The sequence below is a fragment of the Parasteatoda tepidariorum genome, chromosome 10, assembly GCF_982258835.1.
Source record: "Parasteatoda tepidariorum strain Cologne lab strain chromosome 10, Ptep-v5.0, whole genome shotgun sequence".
NCBI lineage: Eukaryota > Metazoa > Arthropoda > Arachnida > Araneae > Theridiidae > Parasteatoda > Parasteatoda tepidariorum.
The window spans coordinates 85357415-85384527 of record NC_141764.1 but is presented as its reverse complement, the minus strand read 5'-3'; the positions used below and the strand labels follow the sequence as shown (position 1 = coordinate 85384527).

Here is a 27113-nt window from a genome sequence, read left to right as displayed (position 1 = left end):
TAGCTTAGTCAACTGATGGCTTCAGCTAATGCTTTAAGAAGGCTTTAGTAAAATGACCTGATAAAATGGCTTTGAAAGTTATGATTGGAGTATGGAAGCATTTTGTTGTAAAAGTTTTCTATGAACTTTTTTGCTGAAACATACGAAAAGTTAAAAAAAAAAAAGTTTTAAATATAGTTCAAAGTTTGCATAGTAAACGAAAACATGGTTTTACCTTGCGCTTTCAAAAGGTTTCAGAAAAATGACAAAATAAAATGGCTCATACAGGCGATATTATGGTTATGGGATGATATAGTTGGTTACAATTATGAACTGAACTTTATTTTGCATTTATACATTTCCATGAAGCTAAACATAGTTTAGAAAAATTTTATTTTTAAAAGAATTCAAAGTAGAGAAATAATTGTATATTTTTTTATTAATTTTTCCGAGTGTGCATGCTGTTCTAGGGAGGATTAAAAGCTGTTTTATGGGCTGATGTTTTCCAAGCCACGCTCATGTTTATTTGCGTGTTTTCAATCTATACAACTGGAATCAGAGATGGAGGTGGTATTTCTAAAATTTATCAGCAAGCAAAAGAAGGACAAAGATTGGTTTTGTTTGAGTAAGTATATATTTACAATTTCGTTTTAATTCAAAAATTTTTGCTGATAACAATTTATCAGATCATTTCCAATTGCGAAATTTTAAAGTAGAAAGTCTTCATAGTTTGTAAACCATATCTGGGTTACGCAAATAAATTAGCTGTTGTCATCCAGTGAATTAATTATTTAGAAACTGGTAGGTAATAATTAGGATGTGGTGCTTTAGTAAAAAAGAACTGAAGTAGGCCGGGATAGCCTGGTCGGTAGGACGCTGGGCCCAAATCCGAGAGCTCGTGTCGAACCCCGCCGTTTTTTGAAGACTCTCCATGTAGTTGGTGACTGATGCACGTTAAATTCCGTCGAGTCGCAAAGTCCTCCATGTTCCCATAACAAATCAATACCTCTGGGTGTACTGGGTCGATCGTTCTCTGATTCAGGTCAAAATTACTATCTGTGGATGAATGATTGGATGTATGAATGACTCCGCCTTATAAACGGGTGTGACGTACGATGTGGAGGAAGTCGGATTCTTGGCCATAGATGGCGCTACTGAAAAACAAAAAACGCACTCTCTGCCTTAAAATTGCTCGGCCTTTGCCAAGCAGGCTTGTTAATGTGGCAAGTCGCATTAGAAACAACAACAACAACAAAAGAAATATAGTTTTTTTGAAAGATACTAATGAAGATTGTTGAGTTTAAAGTCAATGTCTATAGATGCTGGACGCTATGGTCTGAAACGGTTATTTTCGAGTTTGGCAATTTGTTTAATCACGGGTGATAACACATTCATTCTATTCAGCTAGCACTTGACATCTATCATTACAATCGTAAAATGTGCATCGTTAAGGAATTTGAATTTTGGTAAACCTTATTACTGTTTAAATTTGAAGCAAATTTCATAAGTTTCTTAGTTAAATAATATTAACCGAACAACCCAATCGCTCTTTAATTTTATTTTATTGTACTATGGTTATTACTGAAAGGAAACATAGCTATGATAACTTATTAAGATTGCAGAAAATTTGAATGATATTATGGTCCAAAAATCAACACGAAGGTTCTACGATGAATTGATTTTTTTTCTCCAAAATAAAACAGTCTGAACTTGATTTATTGGTACTATGATATGAGTTAGTATAAGTTGCTATCAATTAAAATTAGGGTAATCACAGACGAAAAATTCAAGTCAATTGAAATTATTTCGGTTTCATAAAACGATGTGATAGTTCAGAGATTCTAATTATTGATCAAAAAATAACTTTTAATAACTTTCGCCCGAAAACCATAACTTTAAATTTTTTTAAAAAAAGAAATGAACTAATACGCCTTAAGGACTGACATTAAAATTTATATAAGTTGTCTCATTGCAAAAATTGTCATGCTAGTACTCTTAGAATGCAATGGTAAAGTTAGTAGCAATTCCAATGATAAAATAATTTCTAATAGTAACAGGAGTAGTAATAATGGGAGTAATAGCAATAGTAGTAGCAACAGTAATCATAGAAGAAATAATATTAGTAGCATTAGTAGTAACTGTGATAGTAATAATAGTTATACAATATAATAGTGGTGATTATAGTTATATATAATAATCGAAGTATGCTATGGATATCTTTTTTAACCTTGTTAAGATTAACCTTTGACGCACAATTTTTATTAAATATATTTTACATATTTTTGTATTAATTTTGGCAAAATATGTGAAAAATGTTATCTTTAGCATTTTAATAATTTATGGTAACGAAATAGAACATGAAAAGTTGGTGTCTTTTTCTAACAATATTTTTTTTTAATTTGCACTTATTCACAGTTATTTAGGTCTAAGTGAAAAAATTATTCATAATTTCCTTAATTTAATTTTGAGTTTCTTTAATTACAAAATCAGTTGTTGGTAAATGTTTGAATAAGAAGAAGAAAAAAAAACGAATATTTTAGAATTTTATATTTTAGCACAAATATAATTCCGATAATCTAAAAATTTTTTTTAAGTAAAAGATTGTATTTTGTAATTAAAAAATACCAAAATATATTTTTACTCGTAATTAGACTGCCAGAAAAAATATATGTAAAATGGGCACAGGTGTACCACCTGCGTCAAAGAATTAACTAAGATGCAATACGCAAAAAATGGAATATAGATTATAATATTTCAAACTTAGCTTAAATTAACCTAATTATATATTTGACTATCACTTTGTATGAAATAATACTTATCTGTGTTATGTATAATTATAAGGGAAGAAAAAAAATGAAACTAAAAATGTTTGATTAACACATACATATATTTATATTTCGAACTCTAAAAGATAAAGTAATTGCAAACGTTTTTCTTTTTGTAGTTTCAAATGGGATCTTACGAGACGCTATGGATTCTGGGTTTGTTTAGTCCATGGTACTATTACTGGATTCGCAATGTATGGAACAAATCAAATTCAAGTTCAAAGAATGCTAAGTTTAAGCACAATAGATAGAGCAAAATCGTAAGTTTGAAATACGTATAATTTCCTGAAGGAATTTTCAGCAGAAGGTCTTGGCTCTACCGAACATAGATTGTTGTGCTAAATTATGATGATGATGAATTGTATTTAAGTTAAAATATAAGAAAGGGACCATTCAAGAAGCATATATTTTATAAAGTTTAAAACTGATGAGATTAATCATATTTCAAAAAACAATCTATCTGCATCCTAACTATTATTTAATACTAATTAAATTTTGATCACATTTTAGTATAAGAAAAGGAATACTCTATTTTAACCTGTATTTTTATTCATTTGACCTAATAAAACTCGTTTTGTGTATCGAGTTTTAAATTTTATAAGTATAAATTTTTAGTTTGCAATATTTTACAGATCGTTAATTTACATCTATTTAAAGTCCTTTCATATAAATTTAGAACCAGAATGCTTATTGCTAATTCAATGAATGATTGGCAGATAATATTTTTTTATAAAATGATAGACAATTTAGACTTTATATATTCTTATAAATCATATTAAAATAAAGAGCGAAACTTTTTTTAATTATTTAAAAAATATTTAATTATATACATTATAATGAGCATTTGTTTGATGTAAACAAATTCCTAATAATAAAATGTTAACCAAGTAATAAAATGTTCTTCAGAATATTTAAGTTCAAAATGTTTTTCAAGTAATATTTTACAGAAATTCGAAACATACAATTGAAATTTCTTTATTATAAGTTCTGCAACAGTTTTATAATTATCGTGTCTGTACTTTCTCTCTAAGCACTCTTCGGATTAGTACTATCCCTGTGATGTTGACATACTTGACATGTAGTTCTGTAGGACTATTATTATATTCCATTTACTTCAACTGTGATCCAATTTTGAATAAAGAACAAACTGGTCTGAAGAAATACGATCAAGTACGTAACTTACATTATTATACTTAAATTTCTCAAAATTCTCTTTCTTGTTTTTTCATTTTTAATCAATTTTTTTCTTGTCGTTTCGCTTAAAATTTGCCTTTATTTCTCATGAAGGGTAAACGTACAGTTGAAGGAGCAAAAAATCGCATGTAAGTTTAGCTTTATAGCTATGATTTAATTTCGCAATCAACATTTTCTATTTTCATGAAAAATTAATTTATAGTTGTGTGGCTTCTTTGAAGTTAATATTGATGTTGTGCAGACTGTGCAATAAGTGTAGTCAGAAAATAGCTGAAAACGTGTTAAAAAATTGAATGTGACAGTAACAAAAATTTTTATTTTTCAAAAGTACATTATTGAAGTTAGTTTAAAAGTACATAAGTACATTATTCAAAAGTAAATATTTTTTTAGGATTACATATTTCGCTTTTAACAATTTCATAAGTTGCACGATAAAATATAATACGTATTGAAGACATAGCTGAATTTACCCTTTTTCACATGCATGCACATAACAAAATTGCTAATTCAATTCAATAAGAGTATCCTCAGTTCAACTTGTTTTTTTTAATATAGATTATTTATTGATTAGCAGCAATTTATACACTAGTTCTAAGTTCATGAAGATATTTGAAGAGCTTTTTGTACATACTTATTGCGTTACATTTTGAAAGCATAAATTTTCTAGTATGTTTTGGTTGCATGTGAGTAAAAAATATTATATTTCGTCTGTAGTTTTCTATTTAGAATCACAATAGTGATAATGGGAAAAACTTTTAAAAAAGATGCACAATTTTTCTAAAAAAAATTAAATAAATTTATAAAACACATTGATATATTATTTAATGTGTTTATCCATTAAGCTCTTCATTTAACTGAAAATTTCCTTTTCTAGAGATAGTGTTTGCTAGCTTAAAATTTTAATAAATTCAATTTTTTAATGCAAATTTTAAGTAAATTTTAGATAAACAAAAAACATTTTCAATTAAAACCAATTTATAATAAAAAAATAGTTTTTTTTAAACAGTTTAATATTGTTTCTATTCTCTGACATGTTTCTATGATATGTTTTTGCTATATATTATTATTCTATATATTATATTATACGTTACAATTTGAAAAGCATAAATTTTCCAGTTTCTTATAGTTGTATATGAGTAAAAAATATTATTTCGTCTGTAGTTTTTTTTTTTAGAATGACAATACTGATAATGGAAAAAAAAAACTTTTAAAAAAGATGCATAATGTTTCTACAAAAAATTAAATAAATTTATAAAACACATTGATATATTATTTAATATGTTTATCCATTAAGCTCTCCATTTAACTGAAAATTTCCTTTTCTACAGATAGTGCTTGCTAGCTTAAAATTTTAATAAATTTAATTTTTTTAATGCAAATTTTAAGTAAATTTTAAATAAACAGATACAACTTTTAATTAAAACCAAATTATTATTTACAAAAAAATAGGTTTTTTAAACAGCTTAATATTGTTTCCACTCTCTGACATGTTTCTATGATTTGTTTTTGCTATATATTATTATTCTTATAATGTTTTTGCACTCAATCTATCTCATCCCAAATCTCGCGGGTAAAGGATAACATCCCAGATAAAGAGGTTTCGGGCTATAGAGAAATTAAACGTGATAAGTTAAAAAGTATTTTAATCGAATTTGTGGCCGAAAGAATAAACATATATATTTAGAACTTTTTTCAGCATGCGTAAGATTAAAACTACATTTTTTTTTCATTGACGCCTCACTTTCTTTGTTTGAATCAGCCTTCTAAGAATAGCAAGAGTTGCAAACACAGTATGGAACAAAATTTTAGACTTTCAAAATATGCTTTATTTAGGTAAATAAGAATAGAAAACCACAATTAAAATACATTTCAATATCTCTTCTTTTTATAGATAAATCAGTAGTTCTTCTTTAGCATCATTGACCATTTGAAGCTATCTTGGCGCAGATTCTGCGAGAGACTTGAAAGTTGCTCCGTCCCATACTTTTTTCCAGATCTCCCTTCCATTTTTGTTAACTGCCTTCTTTTCTGCCTTTTTGAAGTTTAATTTTCATTATTTTTCAGAATTTCTCTATGGGAGTGAGATTAGGTAATGGAGAAGGTAACTTTAAAATATTTATTGACGCACCATTTAGCTCTTATGTGGTTTGTCTTGAAGAGTGGTAACTAATATTGCCTTGTTGTACCAAAAACCCATCAGGGTAAATTATTTAGATTGTTCGAAGGTTTTCATTAATGATATTGATATATGCGGATGAATTAACAGTTTCTTCAATAACAGATCAGCAAGTTTTACCTTTGGCTTTTATTGCTGCCATGACCTTTAACTTAAAAGAACGTTCTGGTACAGGTATAGTGCATTTATTTTTGCAATAGAATATAATGGTAAGCAGTAGTGGTAGAATAAATGGAAAAATATAATGACTACCAGTAAACTATACTGGACCATGATGGATTTTTTTTGTTGGCTCAACATAAAAATCCATCATACCGCATTGGTACGCTATGTTGACCCAACATAAAAATCCATCATACCGCATTGGTACACTGTTGACCCAACATAAAAATCCATCATACCATGTTGGGTATGTTTAGTTGGGCCAACATAAAAATCCATCATACTATGTTGGGTATGCTTAATTGGGCCAACATAAAAATCCATCGTACTATGTTGGGTATATTGGCCCAACATAAGAATCCATCATGCTATGTTGGCATGTAGTTGGTATGCTATGTTGGCCCAACATAAAAATCCATCATATCACGTTGGGTATGTTATATTTGCCCAACATAAAAATCCATCATATCATGTTGGGTATGTTATGTTGGCCCAACTTAAAACAGGTGCTAATTCCTAAATTGGGATGTTGGGCAGATTTTATGGTCCCCATCAAGCTGAAAGTTGGTCTTTGATGGGAATTCAAGATGGTAACCATCATAATTATGTTGGTCCATCAAAAGAAAACTATCAAGATTTTTTGCCTTGGGAATACGTTGCTATGGAATAACTATAAAGTGCTATCATAAGAAATTCAAATAACATTCGAGTTCCTGTGTAGGTTTTACAGAGCACATTCAACTCCGTTTACCCTTTAGATGTTAAAATTGACCCTAAGCACACTATAACAAAATTATTGCATGAACCTGCAAAAGGTTTTTTCTCGAATACACTTATGTTATTAAATTTTCTCTAACAGTTATCTGAGAAAATCTTGAAGCTTTTATAAACATTGTTTCGCTAGTTTAAATTTTGTAAAAATTTCTAATTATCTTTTTTTTGTTGTTTTATTTAGATCATTCCTGCCTATGTTGTAAACACGTTTCATTCTATACCTGGAATGACTGGATTATGTATAGCTGGTATATTCAGCGCTTCACTAAGTACAATATCATCTGCCCTCAATTCAGCCGCTACAGTCACAGTCATTGACTTTATAAAACCTTTTTATAAAAATGGAAATATTTCCGATTTCAAAATTATTTTAATGACTAAAATAATTTGTAAGTTGCATGTGACTTATTTTGAATAATTTGTTTTTTAAAAAAGAATATATCTGACTGTATTATATTCATATAATAATATTTTTTTTACATTAATTGTCAGGCATTTTTAATGAAATTATCAAAATTATTAGCCAAAAAATTAATGTAATTATTTTTAGGTTTATGAAAGATCAAAATTTGATCAAAAATTTCTTTGATTGGCTTAAAGAAAACAAAAATTCCGTTTCATAGCTTATTAAATTTTTAAAACTTATTATGTATCATAACTTTAAATCAAAATCATTAGATATATAATTTTTTAAAAATAATTTAAAAGCACGATGATTAGAAATATTTTGAAAATTTATGTATTTTTAATATCAGCAAAATACAATAACAAATGTAAACAACATAATATCAATACTACAGTAAAAAAACAAAAGCAAATGTTTGCAGTTAAGTCGGGGTTGCGGTTTTGGATATCATAAAGTGATTTGGATAGGATATAGTGGGATCTATTTTCCAAAACAGTTTTTAGCTGTTTACGATATTCCATAGCCTGAAAATAGATAAAACACTTACAACTCTGAATGTGTTTCACTGTACCCTTATTTCATATAACGAATAAATATTTAACTATCTTCTTAACCAGTATTTAATTTTGAATTATAGCTCAAGATTAATTTTTTACGAAGATTTAAAATACATATCGCAAAAGCGTAAATGATATCTGTAATAATTTGTATTTAGAGATTTTAATAGTTTCAAATAAATAAAGTCAATATTTCTATTTTTTACGTTTTTTGAAAGATATCCTCAATTAAAAGTAGCAGTTTTATTACAAGATGCATACTATTTTTTGTCTCTGATAGTTTTTGACTGTCATAAATTTATAATTTCCTTTTTATTACAGTATAATTTATATGAAAATACGCTCCACTGTCTAGCTTTGAACAGTGTAAAAAAGAAAGGATAAAGACATCTATTTTTAATTAGTTTTTTTTATTAAATATACTTTAATGGCATGAAATCACACTGAATAATAATTCAATTAACAAATTATTAAATTTTGATGCTGATGTTTGTGTTGCGCAAGTGTAACTGGTACAAAATCTAGTAATGAATAGAAGTGCTTGGTTTTTTTTTAAAGAGCTTTTTTAATAAGTGGTGAGAAAGAGTTAAGAGCAAAAGGACTCTTCAAAACCTCTTTGTGTTAAACTTTTGAATTAACTCTCAAATATGGATCTTAAAGGGTGGCAAAATATTATTTTTAATGATAAGTTTACCATTATGTACAAAACTTTCTAAACCTCGAATTTAGTTATCTAAAAAAATAAAAAGATTATCAAATTTATCCATTTCTTTTATTGCATTTTGAAGAAAAAAATAAATGTATTTTGTGTTGGTTATGTTCCTCTTAAATTCAGCGACTTAAAGTACTTGTTGTTTTGCTGTTTTTTGCATCAAAATATTAACTCCCTCGTAGCTTTTTCTCTCTCGCTCTAAACTAAGTGGCACGGCAGCCCATAGAGGGCCAAGGCCTACTGTGCCCATCTCAATTTTCTTGACCTTGGGCTCTGGGGTGCAGGAGCAGATGTTCCGGTTGCGACTTTACACATTGTCGACTCCCGAGCACCTCCACTCGCCGCGGTTTTATTTGTCAACTGTTTCACCGCCTTATCTAGTAACCCTTACTCAGAGGCAACCCTACGCTCGCCTCAATACAGCACTCGCAAAAGTCATAAACGAATCTTCGCGCTCATGGATATTTTTAAAAGTTGCTTGTTGAATTAAGTTAAAATTTTATCCTCGTTTAAGACTAGAAAAATTCAAATAACGAGATCAAAATACTTCGTCCTTCTATAAAGAAAAAGTTACAAACACACAAATATTTCAGTTAATTGCATACATATTTCGGTTAAAAAAATTTTCAAATAGAAACTATTCTTGTAAATTAAATAAAAATCTGGAGTAATAAAATATTTATATCTTCAGAATAATCAATTTCTTTTGAATATCTTAATTAATAAGCTAAGTTTAAAAAAATAATCCCCTATATAAATCATCACATTATTAAGTGTACATATTTTTGAAGATAAAAGTATTAAAAAAAATTTACGCAGTTTGAAAAATAATTATTTTTATTTCCTTCATTTTTACCATGTGTTTTCAATTGTTTCTATTTTGGAAAAAAATATGTATTCTTCAAACTGCTTACAATATCTTTAAAAAATTGCATATATTTTATACTGAACAACTTTTGATTGACAATATTTTCTTCATAAGAGAGTCCTTAAAAAAATTTGAAAATATTTTCATTCAATTTGTTCAAATATTTTCTGTAAAATGCGTGCTATTATGAAAACAAGGAGAAAAAATATTTTTAGTAAAGCCATGACATAAAGAAACAAATCTATGACATAATCACTACTATTTTCGTATAGTTAATTTATTTCTTATAACATCAAATCATATTTATTAAAACTTAAAGTTGTGGCTGCTCAACTTTTTATAATGTTTCTTAAGTTTGTCGGGGAAAATTCCGATATTTTCCATTTTTCTTGCTTCTATCACTATTATTTGTATATATCTGAAATTACTCACCTTCGTTTTAATTGTTTCCTTATTAATTTTATCATATATTTTGCTACACATATTTATCCTTTCATTCTATGCTTCATTAATTTCATAACTTATCCATCTTGCAACTTTTTATTCATAATTTTATAACAACTTTAGCTCATTAGATTCTATAACTCAACAATTGGTATATATATTTTATAATTTCTTTATTCAATTTTTGGGCTTCTAAATAAGATATGGAAAAAATACTATGAAAATTATTACATTTATTGTCAATCTAAAATTAGGCCTTTTTTCCTCCTAAGTGCGAAAACACATTTACTAACTTAATTTAACGTAATTTAACACGATTCATCTTTTTTAATAAGAACGATTCAGAGAAAAGCAGGATCAGTAAAAGTGAAATGTGTATTTTAAATTATATTCTGCTTCAAAAATGAGACAAAAGAGACACAGAAAACTTTTCTGATATTATTTAATAGTATTCATTAGTCTTTAAAATTCCAAAAGAATTTTTAAGTTGCTGGAATCATACAATAGTCTCATTTGTAACAACTTGTTTTTTAATTTTTTTCACACAATAGCTTTTATTGTATGTAATTTGCTTTAAAAGTTCAAACATTTATTCTTAGATTGTCATGCAGTCTGTGTGTCTGAAAACTGTATGACCTATTTTATTTTATTTGTTCTTTGCAGAATGGTAATAATTGTTTCTTATTTGGTAATAAAAATCTTACTTTCGCTGAGATCGCAAGAGTTTTGTTTTATTATCATAACATCGATAAATTTGTTTGAGAAAAGTGTAAGTCCTCAGCCTTTCAACCATATTGCTTTAAAACTACTTTCTAAAGTAAATTATTAAATTTAAAAATTGTCAAGATTCTCTTATTTGACTCAATATCTTGTCGTTAATGAATCAGAAATAAATAAACAGATTGTCCTTATATGATATGAGTTATGATATGAGTTATGTTATGAGAATGTCAAAGTTGATGCTTACTGTTTACATTATATTTTTATTTTGCAAATCATAAAAAGTTTTCTTTAATCAAAATTGTGTTCACCTCATAAATACACTTTAACTGCTACAAATTTTTAAGTCCTGGCTACCAAAGCTGTGGAGTTGGCTAATACGTATGAAGGAATTTATCGTTTGGGACATAACATTTACAAAAAAGTGTCAAATCTAAGTACAATTGTTTGGAAGCAAATATTATTCGCACTGCAAATGGGAATCATTACATCAAATTTAATCATAGATATCAATGTCAGAAAAGTAAAAAAGAATAAATTCATGTATAAAGCTGACAGCAACAATCTCCTCATCATTACACGTATATAAAATGAAAATGCTTAAAACTCATAAATTGTGTAGTTACTTAAATTAAAGGTTTTAAAAACTGAACAATAAGGTACAAAACCCTGCTGCATTATTGAATATTGCGTCCACATGCTTGATAAAGACACCATAAATTATTTGCAATAAATTTATAAAAATAATTATTAAGCTATATTCTACTCATATATCCTACACCCACAACAAAACTTTATCCTAAAAAGGATATAAAAAAGTAAGAAATAAATATGTGTTTCAGGAAGTCCGAATAAAAAGAGAATGATAATACACAAAAACTTTTAAAGCAACTAAATTTATTCACACCTCATGTTCACTCATGCGTTTTTTAAATCGTATGTCGCAAGTGAAACATGCGCGAATTAATATTCGAAGATTTTTGCGAGAAAATTTGAAACCCAACTTGGCGAATTTCAAAATACGGTGCCAAAGAAGTGCCCGGGAGTCGACAATGTGTAAAGTCGCGTTACGGTTAGGTGGTCAGCCAAACACGAAGCCCCCAGTGTTTAGTTCCGACTCACGCTTGGTACTTATTGATAGACCCACTGAAGGGATGAAAGGCTGAGACAACCTTGCCCGGCCCGAGGATCGAACCCATGACCTGTGGCACGGGAGCGCGAGGCGCTACCACTCAGTCACCGGGCGTCTCGTAGTTTTTTAATGAACAAAACTCCATAGTATTACTTGACTGAAAACTTAATTCTCTTCAAAAATATACAAATTGGATATATCAGTCGATATGTTTTAAGCGCTTAGAAATAGATGCTCATTTTCAACACTTACCAGTGAAGAAACAAAAGTGAATTGATATTTGTTTCTTCTCATTCACATCTGGCAAGTCTTAAAAATGGGCGTCTGTTTTTGAGTGCTTGAAGCCTATCGACTGATATTTCCAATTTGTATATTTTGGAAGCGAATGAAGTTTTTAATCAAGTAGTATGTAGCAGTATTTCTGGGGATTATCTCTTTAAAAACCCAAATTGTTTTCAACACTGATGGAGAAATACATAAACTGATTCTATAAAATAACTTTTAATTTAATTCAAATGCTTCAAATGAAAATGTTTTTTCTCTGAAAGATTTAAGTTTGATTGAACTGTTATTGAAACTAAAGATTGCCTGTAAATGTTTTCATAATATATATGTAGTATAGTGTGTTATTTTCACAGCTCTCATTTATGGGGCCATTGGTATTGGTCTAAGTTTTCTGTTCCTAAAAGCAACTAGTTTGCAACATCTGTTGCAAGTCTTAATATCTGCACCACAGGGTATCATATTTGGAGTCTTTTTAATTGGAGTACTCACGAGGAAAGTATCTGACAAGGTTATATATCTTTTAAAATAAATATAGAGTACATTAGTTATTTTCAAAATAAATAATGTACTCTATATCTTATCTGTAATTATTTTAAAAATCTTATCTATAATTACCTATAATTATTCAATTCAACACATTTAGACAAGTATTCAAATCAAGCCTTTTTCGGGGGGGGAGGGAAGTCATGTTAGTTTAGGCTTCTTTCCTTTGAATATAAATACATAAAAATAACAAAGAATTTTTTTTCGAAACTTTCTTTTCCGGTGTGAATCATTCTGGGGAAAATTTTTGTTATTTTTCTTTTGTTTCTTATTACATGAAATTTTTTGAAGGATCATGAATATTTTCATATCGCAGATTTCAAATCTGCACTCGATTTCTATCTTTTTTTTTATTTCCAATTTCAGATTATAGACAGTAACAGCATACATAAACTTCTAATTAAAATAAGAACAGAAAAAAAAGATGCTGCAGCAGAGTCTATTAATCACAACATGTCTCTAGCTTCCCAATAGCGTTCAGTGATTGAATTCCTGCAAAGTGCGGAGGAGCAGAGAAGGTGCGTGGAGTCCATGTCCTCACCAGAACTGCAAAGAGTGCATACCGGAGAAGGAACGATACCAAATCTAGACAGATGTTTTCGCAGACAGTCATGACCGGTGGCCAAGTGGAATTCAGCCACCGCTCTTCGTCTTGGTCCATTTCGGGTTGATCTTGCCCTTAGGAAATTGTTTGAATGCTTGATACATTATCGACAGACATAGTAGGGTATAATGGATAAAAATGACACTTCCTCGGGAGAAAAAAGGCGTTTTATTGAGCATTTGGGTACAAAAAGAAAAAAAAAACACAATTTGTGAATACAAGAAAAACAAAAAAGGTCTTTCCTTACAAGAAAATCGTTTTTAGCAGAGGGTATGGTTTCCTCGGACGGCCAGCAACGTTGACTACCTCCTTTGCATTGAGTCAATAGGGTTATTATTGAGGGGCAGGTGTATTCTGTCTCACTCCTCCAGAAGAGCTATTTCCAGTTGTTGGAGTGCTTGTGGAGGTGGTAGGAGCCCAGCAATTCGTCTTCCTTGGAAGTCCCAAACATTCTCGATTGTGTTCATGCGCGGAGAGCGCGCTGGCCAATTCATTCGGATGATTCCTTCCTCCATAAGGAAATCATACACCAAGTTAGCACGATATGACCTTCAATTGTCGACCATTAACATGAAGTCATCTCAAGTTGCTGCAGTGTAAGGGACTACAATAGGTCTCAGGATCATAGGTAGCAGTGTAAGGGACTGCAATAGGTCATAGGTTCATTCCTATATCGGTAATCGGCCAGAGCTCCATTTCAAATGATATGGAGATCGATGCGTCTAAGAATGGGGATTCCAGTATAGACCATCACTCCCCCACCTCCATAATTTACACTTTTGTGCACAAACGCAGGATTGTTTCTAGAGCCCCGTTCCCTCCAAATGAAAATATGCCTATTATCTGGATGAACGGAAAAACAGAACTCGTCAGAGAAAAGAATATTCCACCATTCATTTCTCCTTCAGTTCACATGCTCTGTTGCTCTCTCCCTGCGGGAGCTACGGTGTCTTGCTGCTAACGTGACGCACACCATTGATCACTGAGCATACAGACATACAGCGTGAAGATGGATTCGTACAGTTTGTGTCGAAACTGTGGTACCAGTAGCCGAGCGAAAGCGTTGTTGAAGAAGAGTGGCGTTCATATTTCGGTGTCTCCCAGCCGTTAGCGTTTAATAACGGTCTTTATTGTGCGTTGTTGCAGGTTTACGCCCTTGCCCTGATCTTTGGCTTACATTTTCAGTCTCCGAAAAACGGTTCCGGATCCTCGAAATAACACTTGTGAAACTCCAATGACTTCTGCTACTTCAGCTTGTGCTTGGTCTGTCTCTAAACGTTGAGACATCGCACTCATCGAAACAACGCGCTTACTGAATGTCGGTTATTCTTTCCACTTTGTCTTGCATTAAGTTGAAAGTCAAATCAAATAAGCTGCCGCTAAAGCGTCGTCTTCGACGTCTAACCCAAAATCTGCATTCTGAGGAGTTTTAAAATATTTGCATTTGTGATACTCTTCTTTCATTTTATTCAAAAAATTTAGTTTGCTTATACCGTAACTTTGTACAAGACTTATAATATTCTTTAATTTTTTTGAGCAGTTTTTGTGAGAACCTTTCTAAACTTGAATACTTCTCCAAAAATGTCCTTCTAAAAGTAAAGATATATTGCTTTTGGAGCGAAACTAACTTCTGATTTCAAATCTCTACATCCGAATTGGGCAAGATCAAGTATTTGTATAAATGCAACAAAAATTTTGTTCCTCAGTGTTAAACATGAAAATATTAATTCATATGTTTAATTCATGCTATTCACTATTGATTTTTATAAATATTGCAACTTCTAAAACAAAATATAACTCTCGCACTTAGAGTATCGGAAATTCAGTTTGTGTCTTAACAGTAAGCCCTTTTGTGCTTCTAACTGCTCGATATAATTTAGAAACAAAATTTACGCTGTGTTTTATTATTAAAAGCAAAGTGACTTCCGAGGGTGACTACTTTATACTTTATATATAAAATTATCCTTTTGTTTCTTTTTTTTTTTGAAAATATCAACTTTTAAGGAAAAAAATAAGTGGTATGAGAGGCCATGGGAAGAGTATGTGCTTATTTGCTTGTTTAGAGTTTTAAGCGCAAGAGAACGTTGCGATTATACCGCGCCAACAACCCAGTGAATATCACACATTTAGGTTGTGGGTTATAAGCTTGATTCATGCATAGATACTAAAAGTTTGTGACAGGACATTTAATTTTAAGCTCTTATAAAAGTTTTAAAAGTTGTCTTTTTCTAAAATTTTTAATCGGAGCTATGAAAAAAGTTCTTTTTTTTTATCAATTTTTTAATAAATAATTCGATTGCAGAATAAGCCTGCAAAACAACTATTATAAAGTATTTAAATAACTATAACTTATTTCAGAGTATATCTGCAGCTGTATTTCTATCATACATGATAGTTGCATGGTTATCCATTGGATCTTTATCAAGCAAGTACAGTCAAACTCCTTTACCATTAAGTGCCAGCTCTTGCCCACATTTAGGCACTAATTCTAGTGTAGTCACGTCTTCATGTCTAAACGATGCCAACTGTACTGCCTCAATGATATCAACAGAACCTCCCCCTAAGTAAGTAGTACTGTTCATTGTTGAATATTTTACGTACTTTATTTTATTAGGTTATACAAAGAAAATGTATAGAGAAAATAGTTTCTAAATGCTTTGGCCAAGGTAATTTTAAAATAATATTACTATTGTGATAAATTATATTGTTCTACGCATCACTGAAAAGTACTTTCTTTATGCGTGTGCGCGATTTTTAAAAAAAATATTATTTATGTCTAGTCTATAAGGGAAAATAAAATGATTCGTGCTTGTCATTTAGATACTGGCGGGTTGAGGGCTAATGGTTTATTTTATCGATGATGCAGTCTGACCGATCTGCAAAGAATAGTTTGCTTAAAATCAGAATATATAATTGATTTCAAAATTATCAATTATAGCAAATGTTTTATTATTTTTCTTTAATCCACACATCATGCAACGCTCTTAATTTAAAAATTAAATTTCCTTCATTAGAGTTTAAATATAGTAATAAATACGATTTCATGTCATAGAGGCATTCAGATACAGGAATAAAATTAATTTTAAGTATTCAGATATTTCATATGCAGACATATGTTTATAAAATGCTTTTTGTTGGCCAACTTTAAATAAATATAACTAATTATTTAAAGTTGGCCAACAATATAAAGTTGGCCAACAATAATAATATTGGCTAAGTTTTAAATAAATATTTTTGCTTGTGCTCAACAGAACAAAAATATTTGTTAAAGGATCAAAATGAAATTTATATACTAAATAGCATTATTTTTTGAAAAAAAATCTTTCCTTTTCACAGTTTAATGATAAAAAATGGCAATAATTTGAATGGCAATAATTTTTTTTTATTAACCATTTCCAATAACTTTGGAAAATCAAGATCATTCTGCATTACATGCATAAATTTTTTTATTTAGAATTAGGAACGTGTTTGAACGATAAAAAATTTTTTGTAACATCTGAACAGTTCGATTTAGAATATCTCAATTCATTTTATCGATTTAAGATATATCTTTGATGAAATAGAATTCTGAATAAGTATCTTAAAATTTAATTTTATTGAAGAATTTTCATTAAAAGTGTTTCATTAAGTGAAATAAATTGCAAAAATTAATACGCATTAAAAACTAACATTTGAAATGTATTTATAGCACACATATGAATTATTAAAAAAAAAGATTACTTGCTTAAAATAATGTTTTTACATTCGTTCATAAATAAATTTCTCTTATATTTTGTCTCACAGTGTTAAAAATTCTTCATCAAATTACGGTATAAAATACTGTAAAATTTTATTGGGGGCGTCGTCAGTAATATCCTTTTACCGTAAAAAACATTGTTACTGTAAAATACTATGCCATAATTTTTAGATTAATATTTATATAATTCGAGTGATTAAGCAAATTTTGCGGTAATTATTGTTGTTAAAAATTACGGAATATCATAATTTTTATTCTGTAACATGTTCCGAAAGAATTGAAGGGCCACAAAAAGAAGTAGTGCCCTCAGAATGCCGCCACTTCTTACTGCAACTACATCCATAATTTAGGCAGTGTATTAATATCCATTTAACATGTTTTTTTTTTAGAAATAAATATGGTTTTTGGATCGGCATAGATATTTTTATTATTTTTATTTGCAACAAATATATAATTTTTCCTTTTTTTTCCATTTTGTTTAGAGACATATTTTTCCTTTATAAAATCTCTTTCATGTGGCATAACGTTCTTGGGCTCTTCTTAACTTTACTTTTTTCGGCAATTGCTGTCTTAATAACAGGTAAGACTGCTCTACGTATTGGTATACAAAGAAAAAATATCATCCTGATTAACTTTTGTTCTAATGATCGCATTTTCACGAACTTAGTGCTAAACTTAATGACATAAAAATATGACCTTGAATGTATGTAATTAGTACTTAATATTAATTAGGTTGAGGAAACAATCACAGAAAACATATTTCATTAAACTAAATATACCTTTTTCCTTGCAGATTTACATTCTTGGGAATAAAAATACGGTGCTTAACAGCAAACTAGAATATATGGTATCCATTATTTAATCAGGAATTGAATTCGGTCTAAGCTTTGCTCCCTTTCATGTTAATTTTTCTTTTTCAGAAATAATTCAATTTTAAGTTAGGAAATACACAGTTTGAGTCACATTGTTCTTGAGCTGTAAAATTTAAAAAAAAAATTCGTATTTTAAAATTCATATTTCTCAGGAACTACTGGACTAGTTCTGAATTTTCTAATTTGAAATAACGTATCTTAAAATGTTATAACATTTTGCGTATTCTACAATTAAAAAGTTTTCGGCCATTATAAAAAGCAAATAAATGTAACAAGCAAGTATTATGTTTCATTGGAATTACCTTATATATGAGATATCTGGAATATATGAGATTTATTTTTAAGCAAAAAGTTTTCATTTCATTTTAAAAGTTTTCGAGATGTGGCAAAATACAAAGAACATTAACCCTTTGACGCAGAATTTTCTCTAAACTTATTTTTAATACATTTTATTTATTATTTTGCACTAATTTAGGTCACAATAAATGAAAAATACTATATTTAGAATTTTAATTAATTATGGTAAGGTAATACAGTATGAAACATTGGTGCTTTTTACACGGTGAAAGTTAAATCTTCCTAACGCTACTCACTTCCAAACAATAAATTTTCAAACTTTGCAGTTATTTAGATCTAAGAGAAACAGTTATTTATTACTGAAATTTCCTTTATTTATAAAATCAGCCATTGATAAATTTTTGAATATGAATGGATAAAAAATCAAATTACTTTTTTTGGATTTTATATTTTAAAACAAATATAATTCCGAGAATCCAACTGATTTATTTTATTATTATTTAGACTATTTTTAATAATTAAAAAATACTAAAATGTATTTTTACTTGTATATGAGAGAGTAAGAAAATAAATAAATAAAAGGGCACCGGTGACCGATGGGCCTCAAAGGATTAAGGGGATTGAAACTTTCAACCACACTCTCGTACTTAACTTAGTCTTCCAGGTTGCTGCTTCCTCCCAATTTGGAAGATTAAAATTTAAATCTTTTTGGAAAAAAAGAGTTTTTTTTCAAAGATTTAAGATTTTAGTTCTTCTTTGTGTATGTCTCCCTAACTCAATTGATATCACTAATAACTGATGACGTCACTGTTTTTGAATTGTTAAGTTTGGCACTTAATTCAGAAGTCAGCTATTAGGACAAAAGTCAATTAAGGTGACTTCTTTTTTGGCACTGCATGCAATAAGCTATATTTATAGGTTATCCATTTAATTTATAACTGTGATATAAAAATGTATTTGGATTAAGAAACTATATTTCAATTTCAATGGTGTCTTTACTAATACGTGAACCAAATATTCCAATAGGGTAACTAATTGAAAAATTAAAAAAATTAGGATTTGGAATAACCTATAGTGCTTATATTATTTAAAACTATTATCTAAAGAGTAAAATTGTACTTTGTATTGCATGAATTAATAACTTGAACTAGTTTATCTTGATAATTATCCGAACTAATTAACAGTGGAATTGAAAAAAATCGAATTAGAATATTTTTATAAGTTTTTATTTTGACCTTTAAGGAGAAAATTTCCACTTGTTTATAATTAGGTTTAAAAGGTCTTCATAACAATAAAAAAATAATCTTTGTGAATTTTATATGATAAACTACTTTAAACAATTTTATATTCGGGAAAAAAAATTTATTTTTCAAAATCCAAAATTTTCTAACTTTAATTAATTTGGATTTTAAACTTTCAAGAAAATAAATGAAAAGTCTATTTATATTGAAGTGAATTTGGTATCTCGTACATTCCGTTTTATTTTGAGTTTTCAGCTGACAATTAATCATAATAAATCTAGTTAAGTCGTATTATATTTTCCAGGTTGGCGAAATAATGTGGTGCCAATTGACTCAAAATGCCTAAGTCCAGTGACTAAGCTTTGGATGAAGAAAACAACAGAGAATAAAGAAAACAACATACTTTCTGGTTTTGAAACGTCTGAACAAACACATCAATTGTAGATTTAAATGTGAAAAAAAAATCTCTTGTAAATAAAATAATCTTAAATATTTTTATATACATTTTTTAATCAATAAATAATTATAATGAAACTTAAGCATGTAAAATGAGCAAATGATGATGTTAGCAAAGATTTTGTGATGTTGTCTCTGATTTTAGAGATTTCAAGAAGATGCAATTAATACCCTAATCATAATCAATAAAAAAACATTGGAAAACGTAAGAGTAATTATAAAAAAAGATCTTCTAGTTTTTTGTCGTTGGTAATTAGAGCAGGGGAGTGTGATTTTTCTAGTTTTCCTATAGCGCCATCTATTGCCAAGAATTCGACTTCTACTACACTCGTCTATAGAGCGAGTCCACTCAAATATCCACAGATTGTAATTTTGACTTTAATCAGAACACGATCAATCTCCAACTCAGTACGTCCAGATGCATAATTTGTTACGGAAATATGGAGGACTTTGTGACCCAACAGATTTAATTTGCTCCTATCACTATTTACTGAACGAGGATTTTTCAGCCTTCTTGATTCGAACTCCCGTTCTCATGAACGCGATTACAGTGCCCTGCCAACCAGGCTATCCCGATCCCTTCAAATTTTTTGTTAAGTTCAAAATTTTGTTAATTCCCTTGTCCTCTGGATTGGGTTAAAAATTACAAGGCTACGGAGTTGAACATTAGTAGTCGCAAGCCCATAAAATTGGGTCGGCTGTTCAACGACTATTATAAAATGTAATATAATAACATTAAATGCAAAAGTATGTTTATTTTCAATTATATTTCTATTATTTTAAGAGTTGAATATTTGTTTTATTTTCTACATGAAGACACTGTTATCGATATACAGGGTGGCCCGAAACGACCGCATTAACTCTGCACAGCTAGATTCCTCGTTGGGAGTACATAAAAACTGTTCCTGTACGATCAATAGTTTACGAGAAAAACACGAGAAACAAAGTATGACGTCACTGCCGGTGCAACAAAAAACACTTTATTGAACATATCAACAGCAGTATACAATGCACAATTTAAATCAGATGTTCAAAGTGTCCGTCTTAAACATAATCGTCTGGAAAGATATGCAAATACTGTTGCTGATATGTCCAATAAAGTGTTTTTTTTCCTTGCACCGGCTGTGACGTCATACTTTGTTTTTCGTATCTTTCTCGTAAACTATGGATCGTACAGGAGCGCTTTTTTGGGCTGTTTTTATGAACTCCCAACGAGGAATCTAGCTGCGCAGAGTTTATGCGGTCGTTTCGGGACACCCTGTATACATATATATTTGAATTCTGCATCATATAACTTGAACTAGTTTATCTTGATAATTACCTGAACCAGTTAACTGTCCATGTGCCATGTTCTTGCGAGAGTGGTGAAGCATATTATATTATTAGTGGTGAAGCTTAGGTTAAAAAGAGATTAATTTAGTTCCTTCTTCAAATCTAAGAACACGTGAGAGTTTCTGAGAATTTGTGGTTCTGTGTTGAAAGTTGAGGGAGAATATATTTATATATTCTCCTCTTATCATATATCCCTCTATCATATATCATATACCCCTTATCATATATCCTATATATATATATATATATATATATATATATATATATATATATATATATATATATATATATATATATATATATATATATATATATATATATATACAGGGTGGTACCGGACATTGTAACAATGATTTATTGTATAGGAATGTATAGTCGCAAGTGACGCGGTGAGGCGTAAACAGGGGAAATAAAAGGAAAGAGAAATGGAGTGATCGGTTGGTATCATTGCCGTAGACGATGGGTGACTTTACGTATGCAGAAAAAGCAGACATGCATTACATGTACGGCCGTGCAAATGGTAACGGCAGAGCTGCGTTACGAGTGCATCGCGCGAAGTATCCGGATCGACGAATGCCAGATCATATAATTCTTCAACGGTTACATCGTCAACTGTGTGAAACAGTTGCGTTCGACGTTAACAGACATGACGCTGGTCGATTAAGAGCTGTACGCACTCCAAGGCTGGAAGAAAGTATCTTGAACATTGTGGCTGATAGACCCGAGTCAAGCACAGGAACTGGTGCGCGTGACGTAGGTGTGAGTCATCAGACTGTATGCAGAGTGTTAAACGAAAATCGCTTACACCCCTTCCAGTTTCAGAAAGTACAAGCATTGAATCCGGCAGATTATCCTCTCCACGTGAACTTCTGCCTGCGGGTGATGCAGCAATGTGCGTTGCTGCTGGATTTCGTAGGTGATGTGCTATTTACAGATGAAGTGACATTTTCACGCGAGGGTGTCCTTAATGCGCACAATTCTCATTTGTGGGCAACCGATAATCCACATGCGACGCGTTCACATGCTTTTCAACAACGTTTCTGTATTAATGTGTGGGCTGGTATTGTGAACGACTTTTTGATTGGCCCATACTTACTACCCACGCGACTCAGTGGCGGAAGCTATCTTATTTTTCTGAAAGAAGTGTTACCACAACTGCTGCATGATGTTCCGACCGCATGTGGTTTCAGCACGATGGGGCGCCAGCACACTTCAGCATTGATGTACGGAATTACCTGAATGCCACGTTTGGTGCTCGATGGATTGGGCGTGGTGGACCAATCCCTTGGCCACCCCGATCTCCCGATTTATCGAGCCTCGATTACTTTTTATGGGGACATCTAAAGCATCTTGTTTATGAGACTCCAGTTGACTCAGATGAGGATCTCGTCGCTCGCATATCTGTAGCTGCTGCAGGTGTGCGTGAAATACCAGGCATCTTTGAACGTGTACGCCAATCTCTCCACCGACGCTGTCAAGCATGTGTCGCTTCTGGTGGACGCAATTTTGAACACTTAGTGTAAACATGACACTTGTCAACAACGCTTTCAATAAAATCTTTGTTTTTCCTTTCGGCCGTTATTTCTCCTGTTTACGCCTCACCGCGTCACTTGCGACTATGCATTCCTATATAATAAATCATTGTTACAATGTCCTGTACCTACCATTAAAGTTTGTACCATGAATTCGGGACCACTCTGTATATACCACGTATAACATGTTTGTACACCATTTTTTATTATTTTTGATTTTGAGTTAAGTGTTTCAGAGTTTATTGTTCTTCTAGCAGTCATAAAGTTATACTCTAACTCTAATCGATTTTTCTACAACGATATGAAATATGAAGTTCATTGCTTTCACATGGACATAATGACAAGCTGGTGTGAATGGTTAAAAAAATTAGAACAGGCTTAATAAAAATATGCATAGATTCAATGGTTTGAAATGTAAATAAGCAACATGGAGACCTCTTCTTTGGAATAAGCTTCATATATTTTCGCTTGAATCGTACAAAATGATAATCTTAATACTTTATTTCATTCTGTCTGGTGGAATAACTAAATTTTACTCATTTCATAAATTCTTCTAAATTCGGAAACTAATGGAGCAACATTTTATTCAAAGCAAAGTTTGTCCCTGTAGCTATTTCAATATTGCACTGTAAGATTGTGCACGATTATGTAGTCCAACAATCATTTGAATATTAGTTAATTTTTTTTGGAGATTTTTTTCTCTTTAATAAATAGGTTTAAAAATTATGAACGCGAAACCTTAATGTGATTAAAAATTTCTATTCCCTTGACGCAGAACAAATTTGATTAAACAAATTTTTATACTTTTTTCTTTATTTTGTAATAATGTAGGACAAAATGAGTAAAAAATATTATTTTTATCATTTCAATAATTTAAAACTATGAACTATGCATGAAGCACCGGTGTATTTTTCTAGGTAAAAAGTAAAGTCTTCAATTTTAGTAACTATTAGATTAATTTTTCAAAAATTTAAAAATATCAAAATATATTTTTAAGTGTAATTAAAAAAGGAGAATTTTTTTTATGAGGGACACCGGTGTCCTGTTGGAGCTAAAAGCTTAACAACTTTAAAGAGTAAGCTATTGTCATGACAATAGTGGTTTTCATCAATACAACAATAAAAACTTTCAATTTATTTGAGATTTAGAGCATTTCGAGTACATAGTTGTGTGTATACAACTTTTCATGAAGAAAATTCTACTTGTGTCTCTGTACCCTGTATCAAATATATCTATTTGATTTGTTGGACAAATACTTGGTTTTTCTTCATCCAAAATTGAGTAACAGGACTCAAACACTTAGAATCTGCAGGTATTGCATTCTTTTTCCATCCTACAAAAAGTAAAGAAACAAAAATCAAATAATTAAATAAATTTTTATTTCATATAAAATATTTTTATTTATAAAGAATATTTATTGAATATCCTTTATCTCCATGTATAAAATGCTAACAATGTGTTGATATGTTATGATACCCAAAAATGGCCAACGATTTAAAAAAAAGTGGAAAGAAGGTCGTGTTCGCTTTGCTCAGGAAACTAAAGAGTTTATTCATACTAAGTTTCGAAGTTCGTTGATATATGGCGTTCTAAAATTTGGAAGAATTTATAAAAAGAAATAATTTCAATATAATCGTTAGCAACAATAACGTGGTAGCATTTAAAGAATAAAATAAACAGTTCTCCGCGTAACCATTTTAGTTAGAATCGTCATTTGAAAGTTAAAATGGAAAGAAGAAGAAAGAATTATTTCATATTTTTTCTGATCAAACGCGTCCGCTGTTGATGACATTTATAACTAGTTCTGAAACCGTATAATAAAACAAATTATTTCCTAAGTTGAATGCAGCAAACTAGGACTTTTTTGTTGATTTTACAAAACGTTGGTCATTATCGGTAGCATATAATGAAATGGAGGTAGTATAATTAAAGATTGTCATATAGATCGATAAAGTTTTAAAAAAAGTATGCTGAAACTTTAAATAGGATTTAATGTAAATGTGAAAAATGCGAAAAAAATACAGCTGTAAAAAATTTAAAGATAACTTATAATTTAAAAAAAAGAACAATAAACGCATTGTAATTTTTGATAATGATGACAAATAAAAATTTATTATTTTCCGAATAATTCGATAGTTTGCACAACAGTCAATATTTTTTAAAATATAATACAAAAGAAGATACAGCTCATATTGCAATGACATGCATAGAGATAGAAATCATTATTATTATTTCAGCATACTTGTTAAATTCGTAATATTCTAAGAAAATGTTGTTACTTATGCCACTTACCAGTGCCTGCAAGGATGCTTGAAACCAAGCGAATTTTTATGTCAAGAGAGCGCGTTTCTGGTTTTTTCAGTTGCGCCACTTTTGACCAAAAATACTGTTTCAGTTTCACATACGTCACAGTTTTTTCAAAACCTCTCCACAAAGTTATCAACACGAAATTTTATCTTGACGAAATAGTTAAAAAAAAATTCTATTACGAAATAGCTGAAATTTGAGAACATGAGGTATGGTGAAAATGGTGCATGGAGTAGAAGAATCCAATCATGTTTTAGCAACCTTTGTCAAGTTGACAAACCATGTATTTTCCTTTTGAAATACGACATATTTATGGTCCGCTGTTACGGCGTTTTGGTTCAATTATTATATCTAAATTACCAAACTGATTGAAATACTTCTTCAAATTTTGTCTTTTAGAATATGTATGCAATCTGTTTACTTTCAATTATTTAAAACTGGTCATGCACTACATACCGAAAATCCTTTTAAACATTTTGGGTACCTTAAGGAACTTTTTCTATTATTTCCATAGAACAGTTATTTATTTATATTTCATTGCTAGTAAATATTTACATTTAATGCATGGTTTCAAAAAAACAATGCATTACTAAACTGTGATTGGAATCTATTTATTTTGATCAAACAAATATGTTAATATAAATTATCAACTTTTAATGTTAATTTCTTTTAGCATAATTTCAGTCTAAGTTAAAGTATAACAACATTAAATTTAAAAATTGATGTAAATTTAAATATATGAGGAAATATATGAGGATATTTAAATATATGAGGGTCTTTTGTGACCACGTGTATGACACCACTGCTTGTAAACACGTTGAACAATCCGCATCGAAACACCAACAAATCCAGCAACTTCATTTGACCATTGTCATGACCAAACACAATAGCCTCTTTTTGCCACTCTGCCATATCATTGCTCTTACTCATATTTACACACAAGTTTTGCTTAAAACGAAAATATCTCACTGATGGCTTTTTGCCATTGATCACGTCGAGGCAGTGCGCACGCTGTTGAGCACGTCACTTGACCCCTGCGTCATCTAACGAAACCAAAGGATTCATCGGTGCTTGTGCACTAGGGGAACCAATTTTTTGTCCGGTGAGCTTGTTTATTAGTTTAACATATGCTTTAAAATGTTCTAATTTAAACCTTTAATAAATTTATTTTAAGAATTGTTTTAACTGATATATTGCTTATGAAAGAATATTAACATACTTACCTGTTATTAAAGCAGCAAAAGCTGTGAGTAAACATGTTAGAAAGAATCCAATAGAAGAATACCACACAAATGTCATTCTATACAGTACAAAATGATTCCTGAAAAAAATCATTTATTTATTATTGATTTTATTATGTTTATATTCAAACCAACTCATCAAATATTTCATCATTTTAAAACTTAAATGAGATGAGTGACAATATTTAAAGAGTGTGAAATGATATTGAAAAGTCCTATTCTCTTCCCAAATTGGATTTAAATTAGATTTTCGTTTTTTCTTTCTGATTTCATGCTTTGCTTTTTTAATATCTTTGCTAAATTTTTGTCAAACTTTCGATGAAAGCATATGGTTTGACATTAAGTTTCAAAAAAGTGAGAAATAAGACATTTGTTTTCATAAGATTGAAAGAAATTATTCTTTCTGAGGTAACTTCTATGGATTTTTCTCAAAAAGTTAAAGCGATAAAATTATGAGATTAATAATTTCGGAAATTTGGATGTTAATGTAAACTTTTTTGAATGTATAGTACGCAGAAAGAAAAATATTTTTCAGAACTTTAAAATCTGGAAGACTAAATAGCATTTATGAAAAATACTGGAATTGTATTGACTTTACTTTATCAGAAAAGTATTATATAAAATTAGAATACTGTTTGCTAAAACTCCTCGTTTATAATTGAGTGATAATATTGAGGTTTATAGGATTCAGAAAATATTTAGAGTAAATATCAATAAA

The 27113-nt window shown here is 30.0% G+C and overlaps 2 protein-coding genes across 3 annotated transcripts in view; one reads left to right on the top strand and one right to left on the bottom strand.

The window, feature by feature from the left end:
• LOC107447615 (sodium-coupled monocarboxylate transporter 1) overlaps positions 1 to 27113 on the top strand; it is a 170977-nt gene that overhangs the window by 7983 nt on the left and 135881 nt on the right. The window contains exons 4-11 of one of the 2 annotated variants that reach the window (XM_087153259.1): positions 450 to 604; positions 2924 to 3064; positions 3836 to 3974; positions 7292 to 7499; positions 12588 to 12742; positions 15740 to 15945; positions 17600 to 17697; positions 19832 to 20072. In XM_087153259.1, coding sequence (XP_087009385.1) covers positions 450 to 604; positions 2924 to 3064; positions 3836 to 3974; positions 7292 to 7499; positions 12588 to 12742; positions 15740 to 15945; positions 17600 to 17697; positions 19832 to 19971 — 1242 coding nt within the window. In that variant the 3' untranslated portion in view covers positions 19972 to 20072. Of the gene's footprint in view, positions 1 to 449; positions 605 to 2923; positions 3065 to 3835; positions 3975 to 7291; positions 7500 to 12587; positions 12743 to 15739; positions 15946 to 17599; positions 17698 to 19831; positions 20073 to 27113 lie in introns of those variants that run through there. The other variant, XM_087153260.1, reaches the window with a different exon arrangement.
• The window catches only part of LOC122271803 (putative sodium-dependent multivitamin transporter), a 37291-nt gene continuing 34144 nt past the window's right edge, over positions 23967 to 27113 (bottom strand). Inside the window, exons 10-11 of the mRNA XM_071184231.2 lie at positions 26378 to 26475; positions 23967 to 24180 (exon numbers count right to left, since the gene is read on the bottom strand). Of these exons, the coding sequence (XP_071040332.2) occupies positions 24080 to 24180; positions 26378 to 26475 (199 nt within the window). The 3' untranslated portion in view covers positions 23967 to 24079. The remainder of the gene's footprint in view (positions 24181 to 26377; positions 26476 to 27113) is intronic.